Raw genomic sequence first — 22,444 nt, forward strand, 5'->3', positions numbered from 1 at the left:
AAACCTGGCTGTGTAATGGTAAACCTTGAGCGTCTGGTAATGGTTAACTGCTGCGCGGAGAGAGTGAACAGGAAGAAGGGACGAAGATCTATATTGAGGGAGTTAATGGACGCTGGTCCATCTAGAGATGCAGACCGTGGATTCAATTAACAGCAACAAATGCATGCTATAGTCCCCTGTGTGCCTGTGATTATGTGTGTGTGTGTGTGTGTACAGTACATGCACAATGCATATATGTATGGTATATGCATATATGCTCGGCACATGTCCTGGCTGCAGGCATGTGCTGTTTTAAAGTGCTCTGTCTGTGTTGTCCTGTTTTTCCCAATGAACTCCTTCTGGTCACCTCTAACTACTTTCATCTCTGTCCCTGTGTCTTCTCTCTCTCTCTCTCTCTCTTGCACTCTCTCTTTCGCTCTCTAGGCCACGGATGCCCGCCGAGCCTTTCCCTGCTGGGACGAACCCGCCATCAAAGCCACCTTCGACATCAGCCTGATCGTTCCCAAGGACCGAGTAGCCTTGTCAAATATGGTACATGTCTGACCTCTGCTCCTCTGGCTGCCACTGGGAAAACAGGCCCCACATGAGTCAGGGCCCTAAAACTATTTGAGTCACGTTTCACTGCCACACACACACACACACACACACACACACACACACACTTTCTCTACATTTTCTCTCTCTCTCCATCTCTCTCGGTCTCTCTCTGCCTTCCCCACCCCTCTAGGTGTTTCCCAGTCTGATGATGTGCTTCTGTTTATTCTCTCTTTTTTTCACTCTAACCTTTATCTCCCTCTCTTCCTATCCTTTCTTTTTTCCCTGTTTGTCTCTCTCGCTCTCTCACCCCCCCTCTCTTCATCTGTGTTTATTCATCCCTCCCTCCCTCCCTCTCTCCCAGACAGACAGAGAGAGAGAGAGAGAGAAAGAGAGAGAGCTTATGTAACACCTGGCCAGAAGGCATTGTGACTCCTGCAGCTGAAGTAGCCCAGCTGTCACTCTCCTCCTCGGCGCGTAGACCAGAGGAGTCTTGGGGACACGGCCCGATCGTAATGATATAAATAAAAAGCCCAGAACACCACATGTAGCATCACAGCGCCGCCTCTTTGAGCCCCGTCCACGCCCACGGCGGCCCGCGGGGAAGCGCTACGCTCTCATTACCCGGCGCCTCGGATCGCTCGTTCCCGGGCCATGAGTTGCCGGGGTTTTTTTTTTTTAGTCCCTACTGTGGATGCGGGTTTTTCAGTGTCGTCTTTTTGCAGCGATCCAGACACGCATGCAAGGATGTGTGTGTGCGCGGGCACACACACACGCACACAAACACACACACACAAACACACACACATTAAAAGACCGCTCAAAAGCAAGTTGAGCTTCAGCAAGCAGGCTAATTGTGTGGATGTGGTGTCTGCGTTGGCAGGCCGCGCTCCCTGGTGTTTTATGAACTCCTGTAATTGTGGCCCCGTCGTTTTCCAAACTCTGGGGACGCTTAACTGCCGCAGTCCGGCGTCATATGACCGACCGGAATTTGTCCGTGGCTCCGCTCCGGCCCTGTGTCTTGGCCGCGGCGAGGAAATGAAAGCATTAAAGGCTCAGTTTGGAAGAGCAGTTGGAAAAGCACTGGCAGAGGCTGCTATGACTGGAATGCCAGTGTTTGTTTTCTGATTCTGTGTGTGTGTGTGTGTGTGTGTGTGTGTGTGTGTGCCTGCGTGCTCACATTGTTGTATGCACACCCTTATCCTCATGGGCTAACCCGTAGTCTGTCTCGGATGTCTCCTCTCCGCAGAATGTCATTGATCGAAAGCCATATCCAGAAGATGACAGCCTTGTAGAGGTGAAGTTCGCCACCACACCCATCATGTCCACGTACCTCGTGGCATTCGTCATCGGCGAGTACGACTTTGTGGAGAGCCAGTCGTCGGACGGCATTATGGTGCGCGTCTACACACCCGTGGGGAAGGCGGAGCAAGGGAAATTTGCACTGGAGGTATGTCACACTGCACCACGCCCACTCTGAAAATCTGAAGAAGAAGAAAAAACGGAATATTACCGTAATATAAAAAACGAAATATTACCGTAATATAGCGGGAAATGAGCATGGGTGAGATTTTATTCTTCTTGGTCATTGGGGCTTATCAGCTACCTTGAGACATCCGTTTCGTAAGGTAAGCTGCGTCTTCTTGGACTGAGTCATCAGCTCCGTGGTACTGGGCCGCACTGCTCCACTGCGTGCAGTCCTAAGCCTGGGATAATGCTCCGATAAGGTTCCACCTGCTAAGACACGGGCCAAGGAGCAGGTCGGGAGGAGGAGGAAGAGGGAGGGAGGAAGAGTTGGCCTGGGGGAGGAAGAGGAGATGAGGAGCGTGTAATTGGTAGTTCAGACTCCTCACAGCTTCTCTTGCATGTGGATCAGAAGATTGAGCAATGTGTTCCAAGTGAACAGTGTCCAGTAGACAGAATGCTCAAGAAACTTGTGAAGACCATGTTTTAGATTTTGGTTCCTTGTTGCCATTGTTGCTCGATAATCATTAGAGGTTTTGGTTGTTAATAGATTTGAACACTAATGTCTGTTTTTTTTCCCTCTAGGTTGCTACAAAGACCTTACCCTTCTACAAAGACTACTTCAACGTTCCTTATCCGTTGCCTAAAATCGATCTTATAGCTATTGCTGATTTTGCTGCTGGTGAGTCTCCTGGCCTCTATCTCATCAACATCTTCGCTGCTTCTGATTGGCTAAATAGCAGGAAGTGAACTAACTCAGCAATATCTTTTTTTTTCCCATTCCCATTAGGTGCCATGGAAAACTGGGGCCTTGTTACTTACAGGTGGGTAGTAGAATCGTGTGGGCTAAATAGCACGAAATTCACCACCGCGTTCAGACTTTGCACTCTGGCCGGTCGGCACATTTTTTGCAAACAGTCCACCGTGGGGAAAAGAGTGAGCACAATAGAGCCAGAGAGGGACTTGACGGCAAATAAAGTGGGTAAGCCCATCAGATGGATGATGCCCTAAGCGCAGATTAAAAAGGAGACATTTGTTAAATACCGAGCGGGAGTCGCGCGGAGAGAGCGGCACTGTAGGTCCCAGGTCTGGGGTGGGCTAGGGTGACTGATGTGATTGAAGAGGATATCAGAGCAGATTTGCATGGTGTGCCAGACGCTACAAGGACATACAGATCTGCCTGATTTAATACTGCGGTATAGGGACCCTATTTGAGATTGTGTATGTGACAGGTCCCCCCCCCCCCGACCTCTGCCACATATTAATGTTCTAAATCTCACATTTAATATTTGACTAAATCTTTAGAATTGTAAGTATTTTGATTCAATACTGTAGATACAGTATCACAGTGGTCTACAACCTCCATCTGTCACAGTGGACAAATATAATCAATGGTGTAGAAGTCAGTGAATGGCCAGCTTTATGCTGACGTGCACATGCCTTAATGGACAGATCGCACATTACTCACTAAGCGACTTGTAAGACTGGGCTGTCTTATTTCATCTCAACAACTCAAAGTCTGAGAAGGACCGTGTGGTGCCTGTACTTGTTTGATCTCATAGCTGTTGTTATGGTAACGTACAGTGCAGCTGTTCCAGAGCGCCGACCTTTGACCTTTTGCCCCCTCTTCTCCTTCCCCCCCCCCTGCAGGGAGACTGCTCTGCTGATCGACCCGAAGAACTCGTGTTCGTCCTCGCGGCAGTGGGTGGCACTGGTGGTGGGGCACGAGCTGGCACATCAGTGGTTCGGCAACCTGGTCACCATGGTGAGGCCAGACGGCTCTCCCACAAAGACATGGCTCTGTTCTGGGTGTAGACATTTTTTTCCCCCCTGAAAGAAAAGGTTTTCCTGCCCCTCAGTACAGTAATTTCCCACATATAAGCCGCATTGTTTATAAGCCGCAGGACAGTGTTTTATGCAATTTAAAAGACACAAAACCATATTGATACCATATTAACTGTCCCCGTGTATTAACCTCATAGCTGAAGAAATTTTGCAAAATCAATGTATAAGCCGCGGCTAATAGTCCGGAAATTACGGTAATGCGCACTCCAAGTGTAGATTTGTAGCAGAGACCTGTTTCCTTTGAAACGTAATTTAAAACACGGGATCAGGTAGACAGTCAGGCTTGTCAGCATTGCATTTGCATGCAAAATAACGCATTTGCATGTACAATCATGTAGCCGAATGGATCTGTGTACACACAGTGTTTAACCCTTCTCCCCTTCAACAGGAATGGTGGACCCATTTGTGGCTTAACGAGGGCTTTGCGTCATGGATCGAGTACCTGTGCGTGGACCACTGTTTCCCAGAGTACGACATCTGGACGCAGTTTGTGTCGGCCGATTACACGCGGGCGCTGGACTTGGACGCACTTGACAACAGTCACCCCATAGAGGTACACAAGAGACTCATCTTATAGAGGCCCTGAAAAGAGGACCTCCCTGAAATGGAAGATTAAGTTAAAAAAAAAGGCCCGTTAAACAAGCAGTCAAGTTTGAAGAAGTTCCACTGATGGCTCACGCTATCCAATACCCTCCGTGTCATATTGTCAGCATGGCTTGGAATGTTCTGTGACATCCTGTGTGCTCTGCTCTTCAGGTGAATGTGGGGCACCCCTCCGAGGTGGACGAGATCTTCGACGCCATATCCTACAGTAAAGGCGCTTCCGTTATCAGAATGCTGCACAACTACATAGGAGATGAGGTGAGCAGATAAGCGCTGCGCCACAAGGTCACGTGATCAAGATTGTTGTTGTTGTTTTAGCAAGTCCATTTCAGGCAGTCAGTATGAGTACGGGCCAGTTTGTGGTCTGATTGAGAGGCTATTTGAGCCACATTGCAGTCTGCACAAGTAGCCAAGGTACTGCAATTAAGCAGATTTGTATTCTTTGTACGGATGCACTTTTGAACGAGTTAATGGATGCTACACTTTCAGGTCCCATTCAGCCCTCTAAACAAACTCTGATCCATGACTCAGCATTTTTTGTGCATAATATGCGAACGCTCCAAACAAACGGACCCCTTTAAAGCAAACCGAACTGAGACCACCTCGGGAGGTCACCTCGGCACGATTCACTTTGAATGAGTTAACGGATGGTACACTGAATTGTTTTTCCGTGACTAGCTTTTGACTCTGACGAGGCAACTTTTGTTTATCACAGCCACCTTTCTCTTGGAACTATTATTGATCCACCCAGGCTTATTCAGGCCAAATGATCTCGTCGTGTCTTTCCGGTGGCAAACCTATCAGCAGCACGTTTATGAAAACTTTACTGCCACTGATAACACATTGATAGGCCTTTATTTATGCCACAGTGAGTCATCAGAACCAATTGCAGCTATGCAAAGTTTGCCATCTTGTACTGGTTGTGTAAGCACACTTCTATGACTTTTGCAAACACACTTCTATTTGTTTTACAGGACTTTAGGAAAGGAATGAATGCTTACCTTTTGAAGTTTCAACATAAAAATGCATCTACAGGTAAGCCTTGCATATGGTATGCGTGTATATATGTGATATGTAGACCTATCATAGAAGTTGTTCAGTGTTTGTAACGACTAGGGAAGTGGGAAGTGGGCACATTTGGTCAGTCCGTGTGCCGCAAGACTACCACAGGGTGCCTTTTTAGACGTCCTTTTCTAAGCCAGTCTGCAGGACTTGCAGTTCTGTTGTCCTGCCAGCGGTTTGCCATCCCAAAGGCCCAAATGTGACTCATGGAGAATGAAATGCTTCACGTGGGCATGCTGAATGCCTGGCCTGTGCCGTGCCAACTGCCCTACCAAAGGCTATTGGCGAGCCGGGCAGCCTGAAGGGCGTGCCTCTGACTCCAGTGCTCCCCGGAGACTTCATCAGCTCGTCTCCACGCTTCACAAGCGGAGTATGCGAGCGATCACAGAGGTGTGAGAGTGACTCAGTTGGCCGTCTCAAGCGCTCAGATGGCATGATTTGGAGCTTTTGGCTGCACTGCGTCAGATCATATGGGCTGGATTTTAAACTTGAAGGGGTGTGTGTGCGACTGCGTGTGTGTGTGTGTTTGTCTTTGTGTGGTAAGAGACCCAAACAGCAGCTTTTCTGCTGCAGGCTTCCACCATCTGTACATGTATTGAGACAGTTTGTGTTTAAAAAAAGATCTTTTAATTTTTTGTAAGTGTACAGAAGTTGCGAGAAAGGTGTGTGTGCACCCACACCCACACACATACACACACACCATTTATTCATTTATTTTCTGTGGACATTCTGAACATGTTCCAACATGCTTGTTTCTTTGGTTTGAGGTCTGGCAGGTGTTAATTAGCGTTATCTGTGCTAGTCATCTTGGGAGTTTGATCAAATGAGTCACGATTACAAGGCATCAGAGAAAATGTTTAAAGGAACACACCAACGCTTGGGGAAGTGGGGTTGTAGTAGAACTCCCTTTAAGCTACAGCCAGGGTAGCTGTAGGCTAACTGAAACAACCCACTTCCAGTGAGTTATGCTAAGCTAGGCTAATGATCTCCGATCGGTTTATTGTTCACACAGAGAAGAGAGAGGTTTCTATATCCTTTTATCTAACTTTTAGGTAGACGGCAAATAAGCTGATTTCTCCCAAAAAGTCGGCGTGTTTCTTTAAACATTCCCCTGATGACATGTTTACAAGTTAAGAGCAAATTAAAACAACCTCTTTCAATCTTTGCTGGCTACCTGATAACGTTGTTTGCCGTTCTGTAAGAGTGTAAAAGATTTGCAGTGTATACTATTCCAATAGTGGCCCATAGCAGCGTTGTTCCCTCAGGCAGAGTCAGCTGGTGGAGCTTCAGACGAGAACGTTGTTTTAGTCTTCATTGTCATTCTGACTGGCTGATGAATGGGGACTGATTAGAGACAACATCTATCATAGTGGGCTGTTTCAGGCGCTGGCTGCAAATGGAGAAGCGTTTTGTGGATGCTTGAATCACATCTTTTAGCAGCACTCTCACAAGCCAAGAGCATTTCTTTTTGGAATTGAAACATTTCTCTTATCTGGCCAAGGTGTGAGAGACTTGTAAACAAACACTGGACACTCTAACGTCTCTAACCACTGGTGGCCAAACTCCAGCCCTCCACCTCGAGGCTCCTCCCTCCCTGCGTAGCGGAGTCGCAGCACTTATCAAACACATCTGATGCCACTCAAGCCCTTCAGGGGTGTGTGAGAGCGGAGCTGAGTGTGTTTGTCTTGGTCAGGTGCGTTTGATTGGGCTGGAACTCAATCTGGCAGGATGGCACCTTGGACTAATGCTGTATCATCAGCCTGGACTGAATGCCTCCCCCCCAGGCCTGGTGCAGGGAGCGGTGGCCATTTTAACCACATTAGCGTGGGTCTGGACAGGGTCTCTTCTTGGCCTTTTTAACAGCGTTACGGAGCCAGAGGCGCTGGAGAAAGCTCGCACTTCAGCAGGAGCATGAGCTCCATTCAAATGAATGTTACCTTCGTCAGTCACAACCACTGGGGGAAAGCACACAGTTCTAGTCTGCCAAATATGGTATACGGACATGTGCTTTGTTTTTGTTTTGTTTCCTGCCTGAGTGGAGAGCTGACCTCGCATAATTCCCAGGCCCTAGTTATCACAACAGGGGGGGGGTTTTGTGACTGTCTGAAAGTGTTAATGTTTGCTGGATGTTGATGAATCTCGTTTCCTGTTCCGTCCAGAGGACCTTTGGGACTGTTTGGAGCAGGCCAGTGGGAAGCCCATCGCTGCAGTGATGAACTCTTGGACCAAGCAGATGGGCTTCCCCATCATCGTAGTGGACCAGGAACAGGTGCAGCAGCCGTTATTATTTTATATATTTACATATACTGCCCTTTCTATTGATACTATTGAGCACTCAACAAACTAGTCAGTTTGACATTATCCCTGTGTGTGTTTTCTCTGTATGTTCAGGACTATGCAATAATTTAACATGAGCATATTTAAAAAAAATATATATATACAGTGAGGAGCACATGTATTTGATACCCTGCTAAAACAGGAATATAAAATCATCATTTGACAATTGATCTTAATGCCTTAACTCAAAAAATTAGTACAAATCAAACCGCCAAGGACACCAATTTTCTTTGTGATTGAAGAATGTATCGTAAATAGATAAATGTTTTCCTTAAATGCTAGGGGAAGGAAGTATTTGACCCCCTATGTAACCCTATGGGAATTTAACACATAGGGTTAACATAGGGGCAGGCAGATTTTTATTTTTAAAGGCCAGCTATTTCATGGATCTAGGATATTATGCATCCCGATAAATTTCCCTTGGCCTTTGAAATTAAAATAGCCCCACATCATCACATACCCTTCACCATAGCTAGAGATTGGCATGGTGCTTTTTCCAGTAGGCCTATTAGCCTGTTTGATTTGCATTGAGCTCAATGAGCATCAAACAGGCTAATAGGCCTACTGGAAAAAGCACCATGCCAATCTCTAGCTATGGTGAAAGGTATGTAATGATGTGGGGCTATCTTAATTCCAACGGCCAAGGGAACTTTATCAGGATGCATAATATCCTGAATCCATAAAATAGCTGGCCTTAAAAAATAAAAATCTGCCCGCCCCTATGTTAACCCTATGTGTTGAATTCCCATAGGGTTACATTGGGGGTCAAATACTTACTTCCCCCTAGCATTTAGGAAGAACATTTATTTATTTACGAAACATTCTTCCATCACAAAGAAAATTGGCGTACTTAGCGGTTTTATTTTTACTCAATTTTTGAATTAAGACATTAAGATCAATTGTCAAATGACGATTTTATATTCCTCTTTTTAGGCAACTTTAGCATGGTATCAAATACATTTTCTCCTCACTGTATATATATATACATTATATACATATATAAATGAACATATACAAAATGTTTTTTTCTGAACTTTTTATTAACAGTGCAATAGTCAGTAATTCAGCAGCTAGTCTTGTGAGGTATTTGCGGTATTTTCTCTGCGTGGCCATATTTTGCTGATCAGTTGCTGGAATGCTCTCTGTGTTCTCTCAGCAAGGGGAGGATCGCGTGCTCAAGATCTCTCAGAAGAAGTTCTGCGCCAGCGGACCACACAATGGTGAGAGGAGCTCGCTCGGCAGCCCTGTTGAACGGCACACACCCAGCTCTCACTCACGGGTCACTCACGGCTCACCCTGAAGGGAACATAGTGTTTGTTCAAAGAGTTTTTTTTTTTGCTTTTTTTTTTTTTTTTTTATCAGTCATCGTGTTTGAGGTCTGGGGGATGGGGCTGTGTGTGTGTGTGTGTACAAATGCCTTTATGGGAGTTGTAGGTCAAGACGTGAGACCGGTATTTCATGTTACATCACTGTCTCAGGCGGCGCACAGGCTGCTGTTTTGAGTGGGAAGCTCAGAGACTCAATTTCCTTTTTCTTTGAAATCCTTTGGTTAGGAAGCGCTGCATGGCACAGATGGTCTCCACTATACAACGCTATCACCATATCTGGGCTACGATGCATCAGTATTGCAGCACAACACGTAGCACGATTACACTCTGTGTGAGAGAAATGAATGTCCCGTATACTACGTTGTTTCGTATGCCACTGACCGTTTCTCTGGCCATCTTGGGAGCATCATGTCTTGTAAATTTGCCTATTTTCGATGTGACTCAAGAAATAGACACGAAGGTCTTGCCCCATCTTGTGGACTTCAGGAGCTATTTTGTGAGACTAGTCTTAAGTAGCGAAATAAGAATATGAAATCAATGTCCCGTATGCATTTTATGTCATAATGATCCTCCAGTCATCTGCAGTGGCAAATAGCCTAATGGTAAATTACAGGGAGACATTTATTTTCATTGCATGCTGGGAGAACCCAAAATGGCCACTGTTGATATCTGTAGTTTACAGCCGTGCTGGTGGTTATCTCATCCCCCCCCCTCTGTGATTGCAGGTGAGGACTGCCCCAGCTGGATGGTTCCTATCAGTATTTGTTCGAGCGAGGACCCTGCCTGCACCAAGATGAAGGTGCTCCTGGACCAACCGGAAACCACCGTCACCGTTCCCAACATCAGCCCGGAGCAGTGGGTCAAGGTCAGGAGCCCTGGAGCTTTGTTTTCTTTTTGTTTATGTCGCAATGCAGTTGAGCAATGAAATGAGATCTGCTATTGGGAAGTCAGGAAATGCTTTTATTATTCTGATGTAACATTTTATGACCTCAAGATAAGCCCGTAAGCATTTTGCACAGTTGATTCAAATAGTATAGTTGTCCGTGCAGTATAGTATAGTGTAGTTGGTCTGTGCAGAAGTCAAGGAAGGACACACACACACACACACACACATACACACACACTTCGAATCAGCATGTCCATCTTGCAAACCTTGAGCTAGCAGAAACTCTTTCACAAATACTGCAGTCACAGAAAAAGTGCCCTAGAAGCATTGGATGGCGTCCAGAGTGTTGCAAGTGTTTTTTTGTTGTTGGGTCATGATCCCTTAATTGAGCCAAAGCATGCATAATCTCTCCCTCTCTCTCGGCCCTTGGATTCTGCTGCTCGCTGGTGGGTAACATTTCACTGGTCATAAGTGCTCTGCCTGGTGGCGTTGAAAAGTTGTCAAAAGCCCCATGTGTCTCTGAGAGGGAATTCTGCCCCCCCCCACACACACACGCCTCTCTCCTCTCATCCCCATGTTGACCTCTCTAGCGTCCATCCCTCCAGACGCCAATGGTCACTCTTGTTGTTGTTGTCTCCTGCAGATTAACCCAGGCACCGTGGGCTTCTACCGCATCCAGTACAGCTCGGCCATGCTGGAGAGCCTGCTGCCGGGCGTCCGGGACCTCACCTTGCTGCCTGTGGACCGGCTGGGCCTCCAGAACGACCTCTTCTCCCTGGTGAGCCACCGAGAGGGGGGGGGCCGGCCAATGGTGCCGCTAGGCTACAGCACCGCTAGGCTACAGCACCGCTAGGCTACAGCACCGCCGCGGCGACTATGAATCAGATATTAGCTTGAGCTGAATGGGCTGGGAGGGGGGCGGGGGGGGGGGACGCGAAACAAAGCAAAGGTTAGCAATGGGGCCGGCCAAGCTAAGCTACGTAGCGGCTAATCTAAATACAGCTTAGCTCCCCAGTGGCTCTTAGCTGCTGAGTGCTGACACTGGCCCAAGTTATGCAATGCTGCTTTTGTGTTTCTGCTGGCTCACAGATGTGTCAGTGGCAGGCTTTGCTGCATGACTAGGTCAGGGGGTAGGGACCCGCACAATCACTTCATGAGACCCACCCACACACACACACACACAGACACACACACTTGAATCACCATGTCCATCGTACAAACCTTGAGCCATTCAAATGCTCGTTTGCCACACATCTGGTGAGGTTTCGTCACTTTTTTTTTACTGCCGTGGTTGTTCCAGTGAAGGCCTCTCGTCTTTATCTCTACGATGGCCACCTTAACTCCCCTCTCTGTAGTTTATTGAGGGAGAGCTGAAGAGTTCTGGTTCTGTGCGTATTAGCACAGATAAAGACGGAAGGGGACGAGAGGTGCGCCACAAATAGCAGCAGCTGTAGTTAAACGTGTCAATGATTGACTCGGTGCTGTGGTGTCATCGCGGTGGCATTTGCAACTGGCGTACGTTACCGTTTGTTGTGTTTTCTTCTTCCCTCACCTTTGCCCCCCCGACACACACACACACACATACACAAACACTCCTCCTCGTTGACCAACGCCTCTTTGATGTGGCCTGTCCTGTTTCTCTTTCCAACTCGCTCTCCCCTTTCTTGTTTTTCTTTTTGTTGCCTTCCCCCTTTCGCTCTCACTCTCCCTCTCAACTCTCTCTCTCCCTCCCTCTCTCCCTCTCTCTCTCTCTCCCTCCCTCTCTCTCTCTTTCTCTTTCTCTCTCCCTCCCTCTCTCTCTTTCTCTCTCTCTCTCTTTCTCTCTCTCTCTCTCTCTCCATTCTTTCCCTGCCCTCTATCTTTCATTTGTATTAATTCAATTCAATTCAATTCAATGAAGCTTTATTGGCATGAAAGTTTCATGAACAATATTGCCAAAGCTCAATCACATGTATTATCTCTCTCCGATCGGCAGCATTTTGGTAAGACCATAACACAGACCTTTTGACAAGGAGATATTTTCTCTCCTGCAGGCGCGGGCGGGCATGATCAGCACGGTGGAGGTGCTGAAGCTGATGGAGGCCTTTGTGAACGAGCCCAACTACACGGTGTGGAGCGACCTCAGCTGCAACCTGGGCGTGCTCTCCTCGCTCCTCTCCCACACCGACTACCACGAGGACATCCAGGAGTTCATCCGCGACCTCTTCACCCCCATCGGCCTCAAGCTGGGCTGGGACAGCAAGCCGGGCGAAGGTGGGCCTCAAGGGCCAGGGTCTGGTGAGGACGAAGAAGAGGAAGAGGGTGGGGATGGGGGGGGGGGGGGTGAGGGGGTGTGTGGGGGGGTTGGGGGGTGTTAATTTGAGAATTTAAGAAGCAGGCACCACAGATGGTAACGACCCAGACAGCTGATAAGGCCCAGGTGGTAGGATACAATGATTTGGGCCGGCCTCCAAAAGCAATAAAAAGCATTCGTATGCTGTGCCGGTTGGCCTGTTGGTATATGATAATAGCAGACATTGTGAAGCGGTGTGTGGTCTACTGTACGGTGCTGCGGTCCTTGAGAGGTGGGGTGGGTGTGGGGGCTGTGTGTGTTGGGTGTGTGTGGGGTGTGTGTGGGGTGTGTGTGGGGGGGGTTGGGGTGTGTGTGGGGTGTGTGTGTGTGGGGTGTGTGTGGGGTGTGTGTGGGGGGGGTTGGGGTGTGTGTGGGGTGTGTGTGGTGTGTGTGTGTGGGGTGTGTGGGGGGGGGGGGTGGGGGGTGGGGGGTGGGGATGCTGTGTTGGCGAAGACAGGGCCAAATGAAGCAGGGCCAGTGTGGCCTTATTCTCCTGGGTGGGTGTGCTGTGAACTGTGAAACCCAGTGCTAATGATGTTCTCTCTCTCTTTCTTTCTTTCTTTCTCTCTCTCTCTCTCGCTCTCTCACTCTCTCTCTTTCTCTCTCTGCATTCTCCTTCACACTCTCCTCTCCTCTTTCTCTTCCTCCTTTTCCTTCCTCCTTCTCCCCTAATTGATTTCTCTCTGTATATCTTTCTTTCTGTCCTTTCTTTCTTTCTTTCCTTCCTTCCTTCTTTCTTTTTTCCTCACACCTTCTCTTCTCTCTCTCTCTCTACTTGCTTTCATTCCGCCCTCTTTTCTATATCTCCCTGTCACACTCTCCCCTTTCCCTCCTGTTCTTTGCCCTTTATTTTCTGCCTCGTGTCCTCTGTTCTCCCTCTCTTTCTCTTTCTCTCTCTCTCTCTCTCTCTCTCTCTCTCTCTCTCTCTCTCTCTCTCTCTCTCTCTCTCTCTCTCTCTCTCTCTCTGCTCCCTCCGCGGTCCCCTGTGTGTAGGCCACCTGGACGCTCTGTTGCGGGGCCTGGTGCTGGGGAAGCTGGGGAAGGCGGGCCACAAGCCCACGCTGGAGGAGGCGCGCCGGAGGTTTAAGGACCACGTGGAGGGCAAGCAGATCCTCTCGGCAGACCTCAGGAGCCCAGTAAGCTCAGCAGCAGCCCGTCTCCACACACACACACACACACACACACACACACACACACGATGCACACATGTAAACACACAAAGTGCATGATGCACACACATGAACCCACATACACACAATGCTTACATGCACGCGCACATGCACAAAAACATACAGTACATGCATGCATGCACATACATGTGAACTTACGTAAACAAACATGATGCGCACACACACACACACACACACACACTCAAACACACACACACACACACATGCACAGACTCATGCACATAACCAGCATGCATACACACAGATACACAAAAACCCATGCACAGACCTGTACATACATGCAGACAGACTCACGCACATATGCACAAGCGTACACAAGACCGTGTAGACGTGCACGGCCACAAAGCCACAACACAGACACAGACACAGTGGTGGAGGGAGGAACACGAGCTGAGGAGGAGCTGATGTCAGGGTATTACTCTGGATCTGGGCCCGAGTCCTTTAGCTGTGTATTGACACAGATACATGCGCACACTGACCCGTCTCGTCTTATGACTCATGCGACATCATTTCATTTATCCTCTCAGCCGAGCCAGTGAGCTGGGCTTCACCTGGTTTTGAATGGGGCCTTGGATTCAGATGCTCTCAAGTAGTGTTGTCAGACGAAGATGGCCTGACTAGACAGATTGACGATCGATACGGTTATTGATCCAGAGGTACTATCCCTCTGCGTTTTACCCGTCCGTGGTGTGTGGTTCTCGCACACACACACACACACACACACACACACACACACACACAGTGAGTAGTGAGTGAACACACACACAAACAGCTGCAGTGGCTGATTCCATAACCAGTAGGCTATGGCTGCCCCCTGTTGTGTGTGCGGATGCTTCTTTTGAATGGGGACTGTGGACTCTGAGAGCCCCCACACCCCCACCCGCTTGATTATGGCTCCCACGGTGAAGTTAATAGGAGTCAAATGTATTTATAGCAGTGTTCAATGAGTGCTGTATGTCACAAATGTTTCATGTTGATGTGAATGCAAACACTGGCACCAAGTCAGATTCCCTGTGAGCAGTTCACTATTCAGGTCCTACATGGAAGCACTCAGGCTGGGAGGAGTCGCTAGTTATTTGCATCGGGATGAAGGGCCTGGAGCCTCTTGTGCCCAGGAACGCTTGAATGACACACACACACACACACACACACACACACACACACACACACACACACACACACACACACACACACACACACACACACACACACACACACACACACAGGCACAGGCACATTGACTGCGCACAAGTTTCTACAGACACACAGCCAAAACATGCAAACATGCACATACATGCACACATATACACACATACACATGTATTGGGTTGTCAGTCACCAAATTAGCCTTTCTCTCTTGCTGCAGACGTGTCCTATAGAGGCAGTGCACATAGAAACTCAGTGTCACACAAGCACACAGGACCACAGTCGCACACACACTTGCACGCACACACACTCGCCCTCTCTCACACACACACACTTGAACTTGATATTCAAGCACTTCAAGCAGTTCATACTGTATGAATTGTTAAACACTGATGGAGTTAGGAACGGGAAGTCATATGTAAGTCTTGAGGCTTGCAAAAAGTTAAGCAGCATTTACACCAAGAACGATAATGATAACTGTAACCATAACGATAAAAGCATCCACACTGGCCAACGATAAGAAAATTCTCTCCTCGTGTTAATGAACGTGATGGCTAGAATATTATGGGTTCTGATTGGCTGCTGTGAAAGTGATCAACAACGATATTGTTCTTCATGTCGTTATCATTATAGTTTATGTATGAATGTTGTCATTCCTTTTAACGAGAGCGATATTTGTTTGTAGTTATCGTTCTTGGTGTGAACGGCCCTTTACAGGAGTAGGGCTAGGACGATTAGATTTAGTGCTCATTAAGCACCACTTATATTGTAGATGCTATTTGAAATGTGTCCCTCTCATTTCTGTATTTGAGTTTATGTACAAAATGTATGATTCAACTGAAAAACGTGTGTGTCTTTTCAGGTATATCTTACAGTCCTTAAGCATGGAGACAGTACAACGCTGGACACGATGTTTAAGGTAAATAGCCCCCCCACCCGTTTTTCCCTTTGACAATTACACCTCTAGGCTATTTCCTCCATGCTGTCAAGCTATGGAGAGAGTTTTTCTACCCTTCTTTGTGTTCACTGTCTTTGCCCCATTCCCCTATCTTCCCTCTACTGTATATACATTCATATCTCCCTTTGTATTGCTCTCATTCTACCTCGCCCTCACCCTCTGTCTCTATCTCCCTCTCTCCCCCTCTCCCCCTCTCTGTCTCCATCTCCCTCTCTCCCCCTCTGTCTTTATCTCCCTCTCTCCCTCTCTATCTCTCTATCTTGCTCTCCCACTCTCTTCCTGTCCCTGTCCCTCTCTCCTTGTCTCTCTCTCTCTACCCCCCTCCCTCTCTTAACTCATGTCTCTCTCTCTCCCTCTCTCTCTCTTTCTCCCTCTCTCCCTCTCTTCACTCATGTCTCCCTCTCTCCCCCTCTCCCGCAGCTCCATAAGCAGGCGGACATGCAGGAGGAGAAGAACCGTATTGAGCGGGTGCTGGGGGCCATCTCTGCTCCTGATCTCATCCAGAGGGTCCTGACCTTTGCCCTCTCGGTATGACCTCCTTTATCCCCCATCACTTCATTTGCCTTGTGTACTGGACAGTGGTCAATCCCAGTGGTTATGCAGTTTCACCTTAATAGTCCTTCATTTGGGTATACTGGACAGTGGACGATTGCAGTGGTGATGTAGTTTCACCTTAATAGTCCTTCATCCCTGTTCTTCCTCATTACTATGCAGAGGTCAGCCAGGCAGCTCTGGGTTACTTACACAGATTACTTACTCCATCAAATGTGACGGCATGTGTCTTTGACAGCACGTGTCTGACTGCACATGTGTACGACCCCACGTGCATATGACAAGTCTAGTCTATCCTAAGGGCTGCTGTATACGTATGGCAGCATCCAGGCCCCGCATACATAAAGTGATAGTTCAAGCATGATATACATGATATAGCACATCCGTATGTACAGTATACATTAATGCTATAGATAAAGATGAGGATAGATGAAGATGATGTAGATGAGGGACGGTATGTGTGTGTGTGTGTGTGTGTGTGTGGAGTCATGGCGGTTGTGTGTTTCTGGAGAAGCGCAGCCTCAAGCGTGTCATGTGACCCCCCGCAGGAGGAGGTGCGTCCGCAGGACACGGTGTCCGTGATCGGGGGCGTGGCGGGCAGCAGCAAGCACGGCCGGAAAGCGGCGTGGAAGTTCGTCAAGGACAACTGGGAGGAGCTTCACAACCGGTACCAGGGCGGCTTCCTCATATCACGGCTCATCAAGGTGAGCGGGCGCAGGTCCCAGACACCCATGTGTGCTCGACCCCATACAGAGGGTGCCTCTCATTTGGTCTTTTATACACCCTCCCTTCCTTCCTCGATCCTCGTCCTCACTGATCTAGATAAAGAATGATGGGGCGGAAACTATGGGATAGTCTATCCTGTGTTGGTTATAGATCAATGGGAACGAGCCTTGAGGACCGAGCATCGAGGATCGAGGAGAGATGTTAAGAGGCATCCAGAGACATGCGTATGACTACCTGTGTGTGCACAGACAAGCACGTGGCCAGCCACAACCATCTAAGTGTACCTGTATGTTCTGGCTTACCAGAACATGGCTCTGGCTTAAGCACACACACGGGAAGCCATACATGAGAGTGCACAGTGCACACACAAAGTTGTGCATATGCCCTTTCACGTTCATTCACGTTAAAGTCAGAAACGGTAGCATTTTTCCTATGTGTCCTTGTAAGTCAGAAACAGTAGCATTTTTCCTATGTGTCCTTGTAAGTCACAAACGGTAGCATTTTCCCTTTGTCTCCTTGTAAGGTCTGTCCCAAAAGCAGTGCATCCATCTGCTTTAATGAGTCGGTCATTACCGCCCTCACGACGCGTTCATGTTGAGCGCTGCACAATTGTGTGCATTTGGATTATGGTAATTGTATTACTATGTGAGTCAGAATTGAGCTGTTTAGTTGGCCCCCGTTCCTGGCCCGGGAGCTGTGCTCAGACACATGATTCTCATGTGAAACAGAAATGTGCGCTGTGGCCCAGCGCTGCTCAGAGGAACGCCACTCTGCAGGAAAACAAGCATGCGGCCCGGAGTGTGAGTTTCAAGAGGCCTGCGCTTCTCTCTCAGAAATGACAATCGTGATCACTATCTGCTCTTCTTCATGCCAGAAGAGCCTGTGAGAAGAGTTTTTTTTTTTATTCTGTCGAGCACAAAGACTGTCAGACACAGCAGAGTGTCAGCGCGGCGCCTTTATCTACGATATGGAGATGACTAAAGCTCCTTTATTTCTGTCTGCTGTCTGCTGGATAAATTAGGCCACTTTGTTACTTTGCAGATTAGCAGACCTTTCCTATTGCCGTGCTACCTTCCTTTGTGAGATGAGTGTTTAGTTAGGAGGATTCTTCTTATATTGGACTGACCTATGCCCTAGATGGGGGGCAATCATGTTTTAATTGACCTGGACAAGCTGCATGTCAACATGCTAGTCAGCATCCTGTTTACTCTGAGTCAACTCTGATGGAATGTCAGTCATAACAGATAGAGTGATCAGTGGAAATGAGTTACAGTCATTTCCCAACTATTAGCCGCGGCTTATGCAGTGATTCTGCCGAATTTCTTCAGCTATGAGGTTAAATACACGGGGGGCAGTTAATACAGTGTTAATATGGTTTTGTTTCTTTTAGCTTGCATAAAACACTGTCTTGTGGTGTATACACAATGTGGCTAATGCACAGGAAATGACTAGTTTATAGCACACGTGGGTCCCTTCAATGCAACAGATAAAGAGCGGCTGTGCCCATCTTGTAATAAACGTGTCTGTGTGTTCCTCTCCCAGCTCACTGTGGATGGATTTGCGGTAGACAAAATGGCTGCTGAGGTGAAGGTGAGTGCTGCTTGTCCATTAATCTACTCCAACTCTGCTGCACAGTTTTGGGCTAATGGCTTAATGCAAGCTAAAAATGGGTCTGTGCCCTCAGTCACTACGTAGGGGTTCTAAGTAATGTTTTCAAGTGACGTATATTTTGTTGCGTTCAAAAACAGCTGGTATTTTTTATGTATTGCAGAAAGAGTTAACACAAACTCACAAATAAATCTATTAAATCAAAAAAACAAGAGAGTAATGTAATAAATGTGTAAATATATTGATCATCATGCTTCGAATGCATGTTTGTCACTTGTTGCAACTGGTTTTGAAGCAACACTCAAACTGTCCAGATTAATACGCAGTATATTGCAGTATATTATGCGTTTATTGTATATCAATGTCTTTCTCTTTGCTATAGACCTGAATTCAGTCCCCAGGGTGAATTTGAACATTTCTGGGATAAACAAATAGATGCATGATTGATTGATTGATTGATTGATTGATTGATTGATTGATTGATTGATTGATTGATTCATTGATTGATTCATTGATTCATTGATTCATTGATTCATTGAATGAATGATTGATGGAATGATTGAATGAATAAATGATGAACACGCCATGACAGAACCCTGTGTGTGTGTGTTCCAGAGTTTCTTTGAGAGCCACCACGCGCCGGCAGCAGAGCGCACGGTACAGCAGTGCTGCGAGAACATTCTCCTGAACGCTGCGTGGCTGAAGCGCGACGCCGAGGACATCCACCTGTACTTCCTGCAGCGCAAGGCCCCGCCGGTCTGACCCCTGACCCCCTCCTCCATCCTGCTCCTCCCACTTCAGACCTCCCAGCAGTGATTGCTGCCTCTCTCCGCCAGCCCATCACCACTAACACTGGAGGCCAAGCAAACTATACAAACAAGAAACTGGGCTTCATTTTTGTAAAATCAACCAAGCGGCAGACAAGAAGAAGAAGACGAAGAAGATGAAAAAAAAAAAAAAGATAACAATGAATATTGATAATTGTGCAACCATTTCCATTTTAGTGTTTCAAGAGAAACTTCAAAACCTATCAAATTCGCTTTAGTCTTGACGAGGAATGTAGTGAGCCCCATTCTGCCCTTCTGAGATTGAAAAGGAATTGTTGGATTTTCCAGCTGATTAAGAATATCACCACACACACACACACACTGCACATGCACACACACACATACACACACACACTGCATACATGCATTATAGAGGCTTTGTCTTTCATGCAATTTCTATATACTTGCACACAGTTGTACAACAAATGTGAATTGCTTTTTTGTCTAATTGTACCTTCAGTCCATCCTTTTAAAAAAAAAAAAAAGACGGCACTTCTCCGAGGTTAGATGTTTTTATGTTTATTGTTCAATGTTTGTTTTCTGCACAGACAGAGTTACTTCACGCATTTTTCTCTCACTATTCCCGATAAGCGAGTTGCGTTTCGTAAAGCATATCTTCACACTGGGTGGAGACGTGGGAGACCACACAAAGGTGAAAAGCAGAAAAGCGCGTGGGCAGAATGGGGCCGGATGGTTTGGCGTCCGATGGTATTGTGAACTTAACGGCAACGACACTGATCTCCATCGCTAATAACGGTTAGCAGCAACCGAGCAGAGCTAGCATGGTACTGTATGTTATTGTATGACGCGAGTCTTGTCACCCCCATCCTACCCCCACCCCACCCCACCCCACTCCCCCCTCCCAACTCACCTCTATGAATGATCTTGACAAGAGATGTACCTGGTTCATATATGGTTTCTTGACGAGAGATGTACCTGGTTCATATATGGTTTCTTGTATACTTTTACTCCCCGAGAGGAAAAAACAAACATTACCACTTGTCCCACTACACTCACAACACCCAACCTGTTGCTACAGTCCACCCTGAGGACTTGAGAACGGTTGAAAGGAACGAGGAAGGATAAAGAAAAGGCAAAAGCAAACAAAGCAAGCTACATATCCAAGCATCTATATATGTCTGACACACATTAAACAGAAAGAAAGCTTTTTGAAGAAAAACTTTTTATAAAGTATATATTCAGTGATTAATCTTGTGTAAATTGTATGGGAGTACACATAGGGAAACTGTGGGCCTGTAGGATTAATTTACTTGAGAATCTAGTGATATTTGGGGCCCATTTTGAAATATTGAAGTGAAGTGATTATTTACACCTTGTACTTTTAAGGCCTTAAAATTGGTTTTGAGGAAAAAGAAAAGTTTGCAATAACTATTCAAAGTGGTTAATTGTAGCCTATCTCCACCAAGTGTTTAAGTGTCATGGGATTCCACATAGCCTTGTCGAACAGATATATCTGTCTATAGAATTTACTATTTGATGTGGCTTTGAACCTTAAAGGTGATCATTCAATCAATTGACAGTCTTTCCCAGAAACATTTGTTGTGCTTTTGTTAAAAAAGAAATGCAGTTGGTGTTCATTAAAAGTAAAAAAGAAAAAAAATGATTAAAAAATGATGTTAAATTAGTACTGTTGATTTTATGTGTGAGGTGTGAAAGTGCATGCCTGAAATCAAGTTTTTGATATATAAGTTAACAGTTGCTAATCTGGTTAAATTGTTTTCTATGATCATTCACAATGAGCAATTCACCATCAGAGATTGACGGTGAGATTCATTTAGTACAAATAAAATGCTGTATCAAACGTTCATACAATACTTAACAATATGATACATCTGTAGATAAACACATTATATGATGTAGATTATCGGGAGAAGAAAATGTTGTTTATCTGATCTGAAGATGGAGACTGGGGTACTGTTGAAATAGCCCAAAGGGATGTAACACTGTAAAGTAAAAAAAAAGAAAAAAAAGGATTTTTTTTGTTTTGTTTTGTTTGTTTTTGTTTTCACATGTATGCTCTTATTCAGAAGCTCTGCTGATGATGTTCTATGCTTTGTGGTAGCGACCGGAAAGAGTCGAGGATCTGTTGATCTGATTTGAATATCAAAACTATTCAAACATCATTTGTTCGTGTCATGGAGTCTGATTCAGCATGGATAAAACTGGCACTGACTGTTGTCCAAGCGGATATATGATAAAAAGAAAATATGCTGATACAACAAAGCCATGTGAGAAATGTTTCTTTTGGGCTGATTACTGTTCCACAACGCAGCACACTGCCCCCTGGCTCTGAGTCTGACACACTTCAGCACTAACAGACACCATTGGTCCCTCAATCAGAACAGACAGTGCCTCTCATTCAGCGTTTATACGTCCTCCCTTCCCTCCTCGGTCCTCGATCCTCACTGATCTACATAAAGAAAGATAGAAGAAGGGATAGACTATCCCATTGTTGCCGCCCCATCATTCTTTATGTACATCAGTGAGGAGCGAGGGAGGACGTATAAAAGCCGAATGAGAGGCACCTATAGTCACTACCAATCCTATGATGATGTTCTGTTAAACATGGCTTCCTTCAGTATGGACTTGAAACCCAAGAATAGTTTATTGGTCTATTCATCAAGGCATCTTTGAACCTATGACAGTCAAGAACAGAGTGAATTGGCCCATCTGATCTTGCATAGGGATATGAATAACGAATGTCACACATTTAGGCATCAAGGCATCGTTGTGCTTACAAGAGCCAGGGACAGTGTTAATTGGTCCATCTGATTCTGCATAGCTGTATGAGTAACAAATGTCAAGCATTACTCATTAGACATCTGTGTGTGGTAAATGCCCACTTGTTCATTTAGTTGTTCTCCTGCATCCTTGTTGTAGTGGAGCACATACCAAGGGTGAAGGAGTAGCTGTTTGCAGCTTAATGACCCCTTTGGAAGTGGAACTTGTGACATTAATCTTCTAAACCACGACGAGCCCATTTCCAGCAGTACTTTGAGTGCTGCACAACATGAGGAGTTGCCAA

At 46.5% G+C, this 22,444-nt stretch overlaps 1 protein-coding gene across 2 annotated transcripts in view; it reads left to right on the forward strand.

Annotated features, from left to right (window-relative positions):
• npepps (aminopeptidase puromycin sensitive) overlaps positions 1 to 21,542 on the forward strand; it is a 28,302-nt gene extending 6,760 nt beyond the window's left edge. Inside the window, exons 5-23 of one of the 2 annotated variants that reach the window (XM_062545596.1) lie at positions 424 to 531; positions 1,784 to 1,984; positions 2,584 to 2,680; positions 2,789 to 2,822; positions 3,649 to 3,763; positions 4,232 to 4,396; positions 4,600 to 4,704; positions 5,421 to 5,481; positions 7,668 to 7,777; positions 9,002 to 9,065; positions 9,899 to 10,038; positions 10,703 to 10,837; positions 12,093 to 12,336; positions 13,385 to 13,527; positions 15,590 to 15,646; positions 16,106 to 16,213; positions 16,786 to 16,941; positions 18,506 to 18,553; positions 19,187 to 21,542. In XM_062545596.1, the coding sequence (XP_062401580.1) occupies positions 424 to 531; positions 1,784 to 1,984; positions 2,584 to 2,680; positions 2,789 to 2,822; positions 3,649 to 3,763; positions 4,232 to 4,396; positions 4,600 to 4,704; positions 5,421 to 5,481; positions 7,668 to 7,777; positions 9,002 to 9,065; positions 9,899 to 10,038; positions 10,703 to 10,837; positions 12,093 to 12,336; positions 13,385 to 13,527; positions 15,590 to 15,646; positions 16,106 to 16,213; positions 16,786 to 16,941; positions 18,506 to 18,553; positions 19,187 to 19,333 (2,238 nt within the window). In that variant the 3' untranslated portion in view covers positions 19,334 to 21,542. The remainder of the gene's footprint in view (positions 1 to 423; positions 532 to 1,783; positions 1,985 to 2,583; positions 2,681 to 2,788; positions 2,823 to 3,648; positions 3,764 to 4,231; positions 4,397 to 4,599; positions 4,705 to 5,420; positions 5,482 to 7,667; positions 7,778 to 9,001; positions 9,066 to 9,898; positions 10,039 to 10,702; positions 10,838 to 12,092; positions 12,337 to 13,384; positions 13,528 to 15,589; positions 15,647 to 16,105; positions 16,214 to 16,785; positions 16,942 to 18,505; positions 18,554 to 19,186) is intronic. The other variant, XM_062545605.1, reaches the window with a different exon arrangement.
• The last annotated feature ends 902 nt before the right edge of the window (positions 21,543 to 22,444 follow it).

Source organism: Sardina pilchardus, chromosome 1 (assembly GCF_963854185.1).
Source record: "Sardina pilchardus chromosome 1, fSarPil1.1, whole genome shotgun sequence".
Classification (NCBI taxonomy): Eukaryota; Metazoa; Chordata; class Actinopteri; order Clupeiformes; family Clupeidae; genus Sardina; species Sardina pilchardus.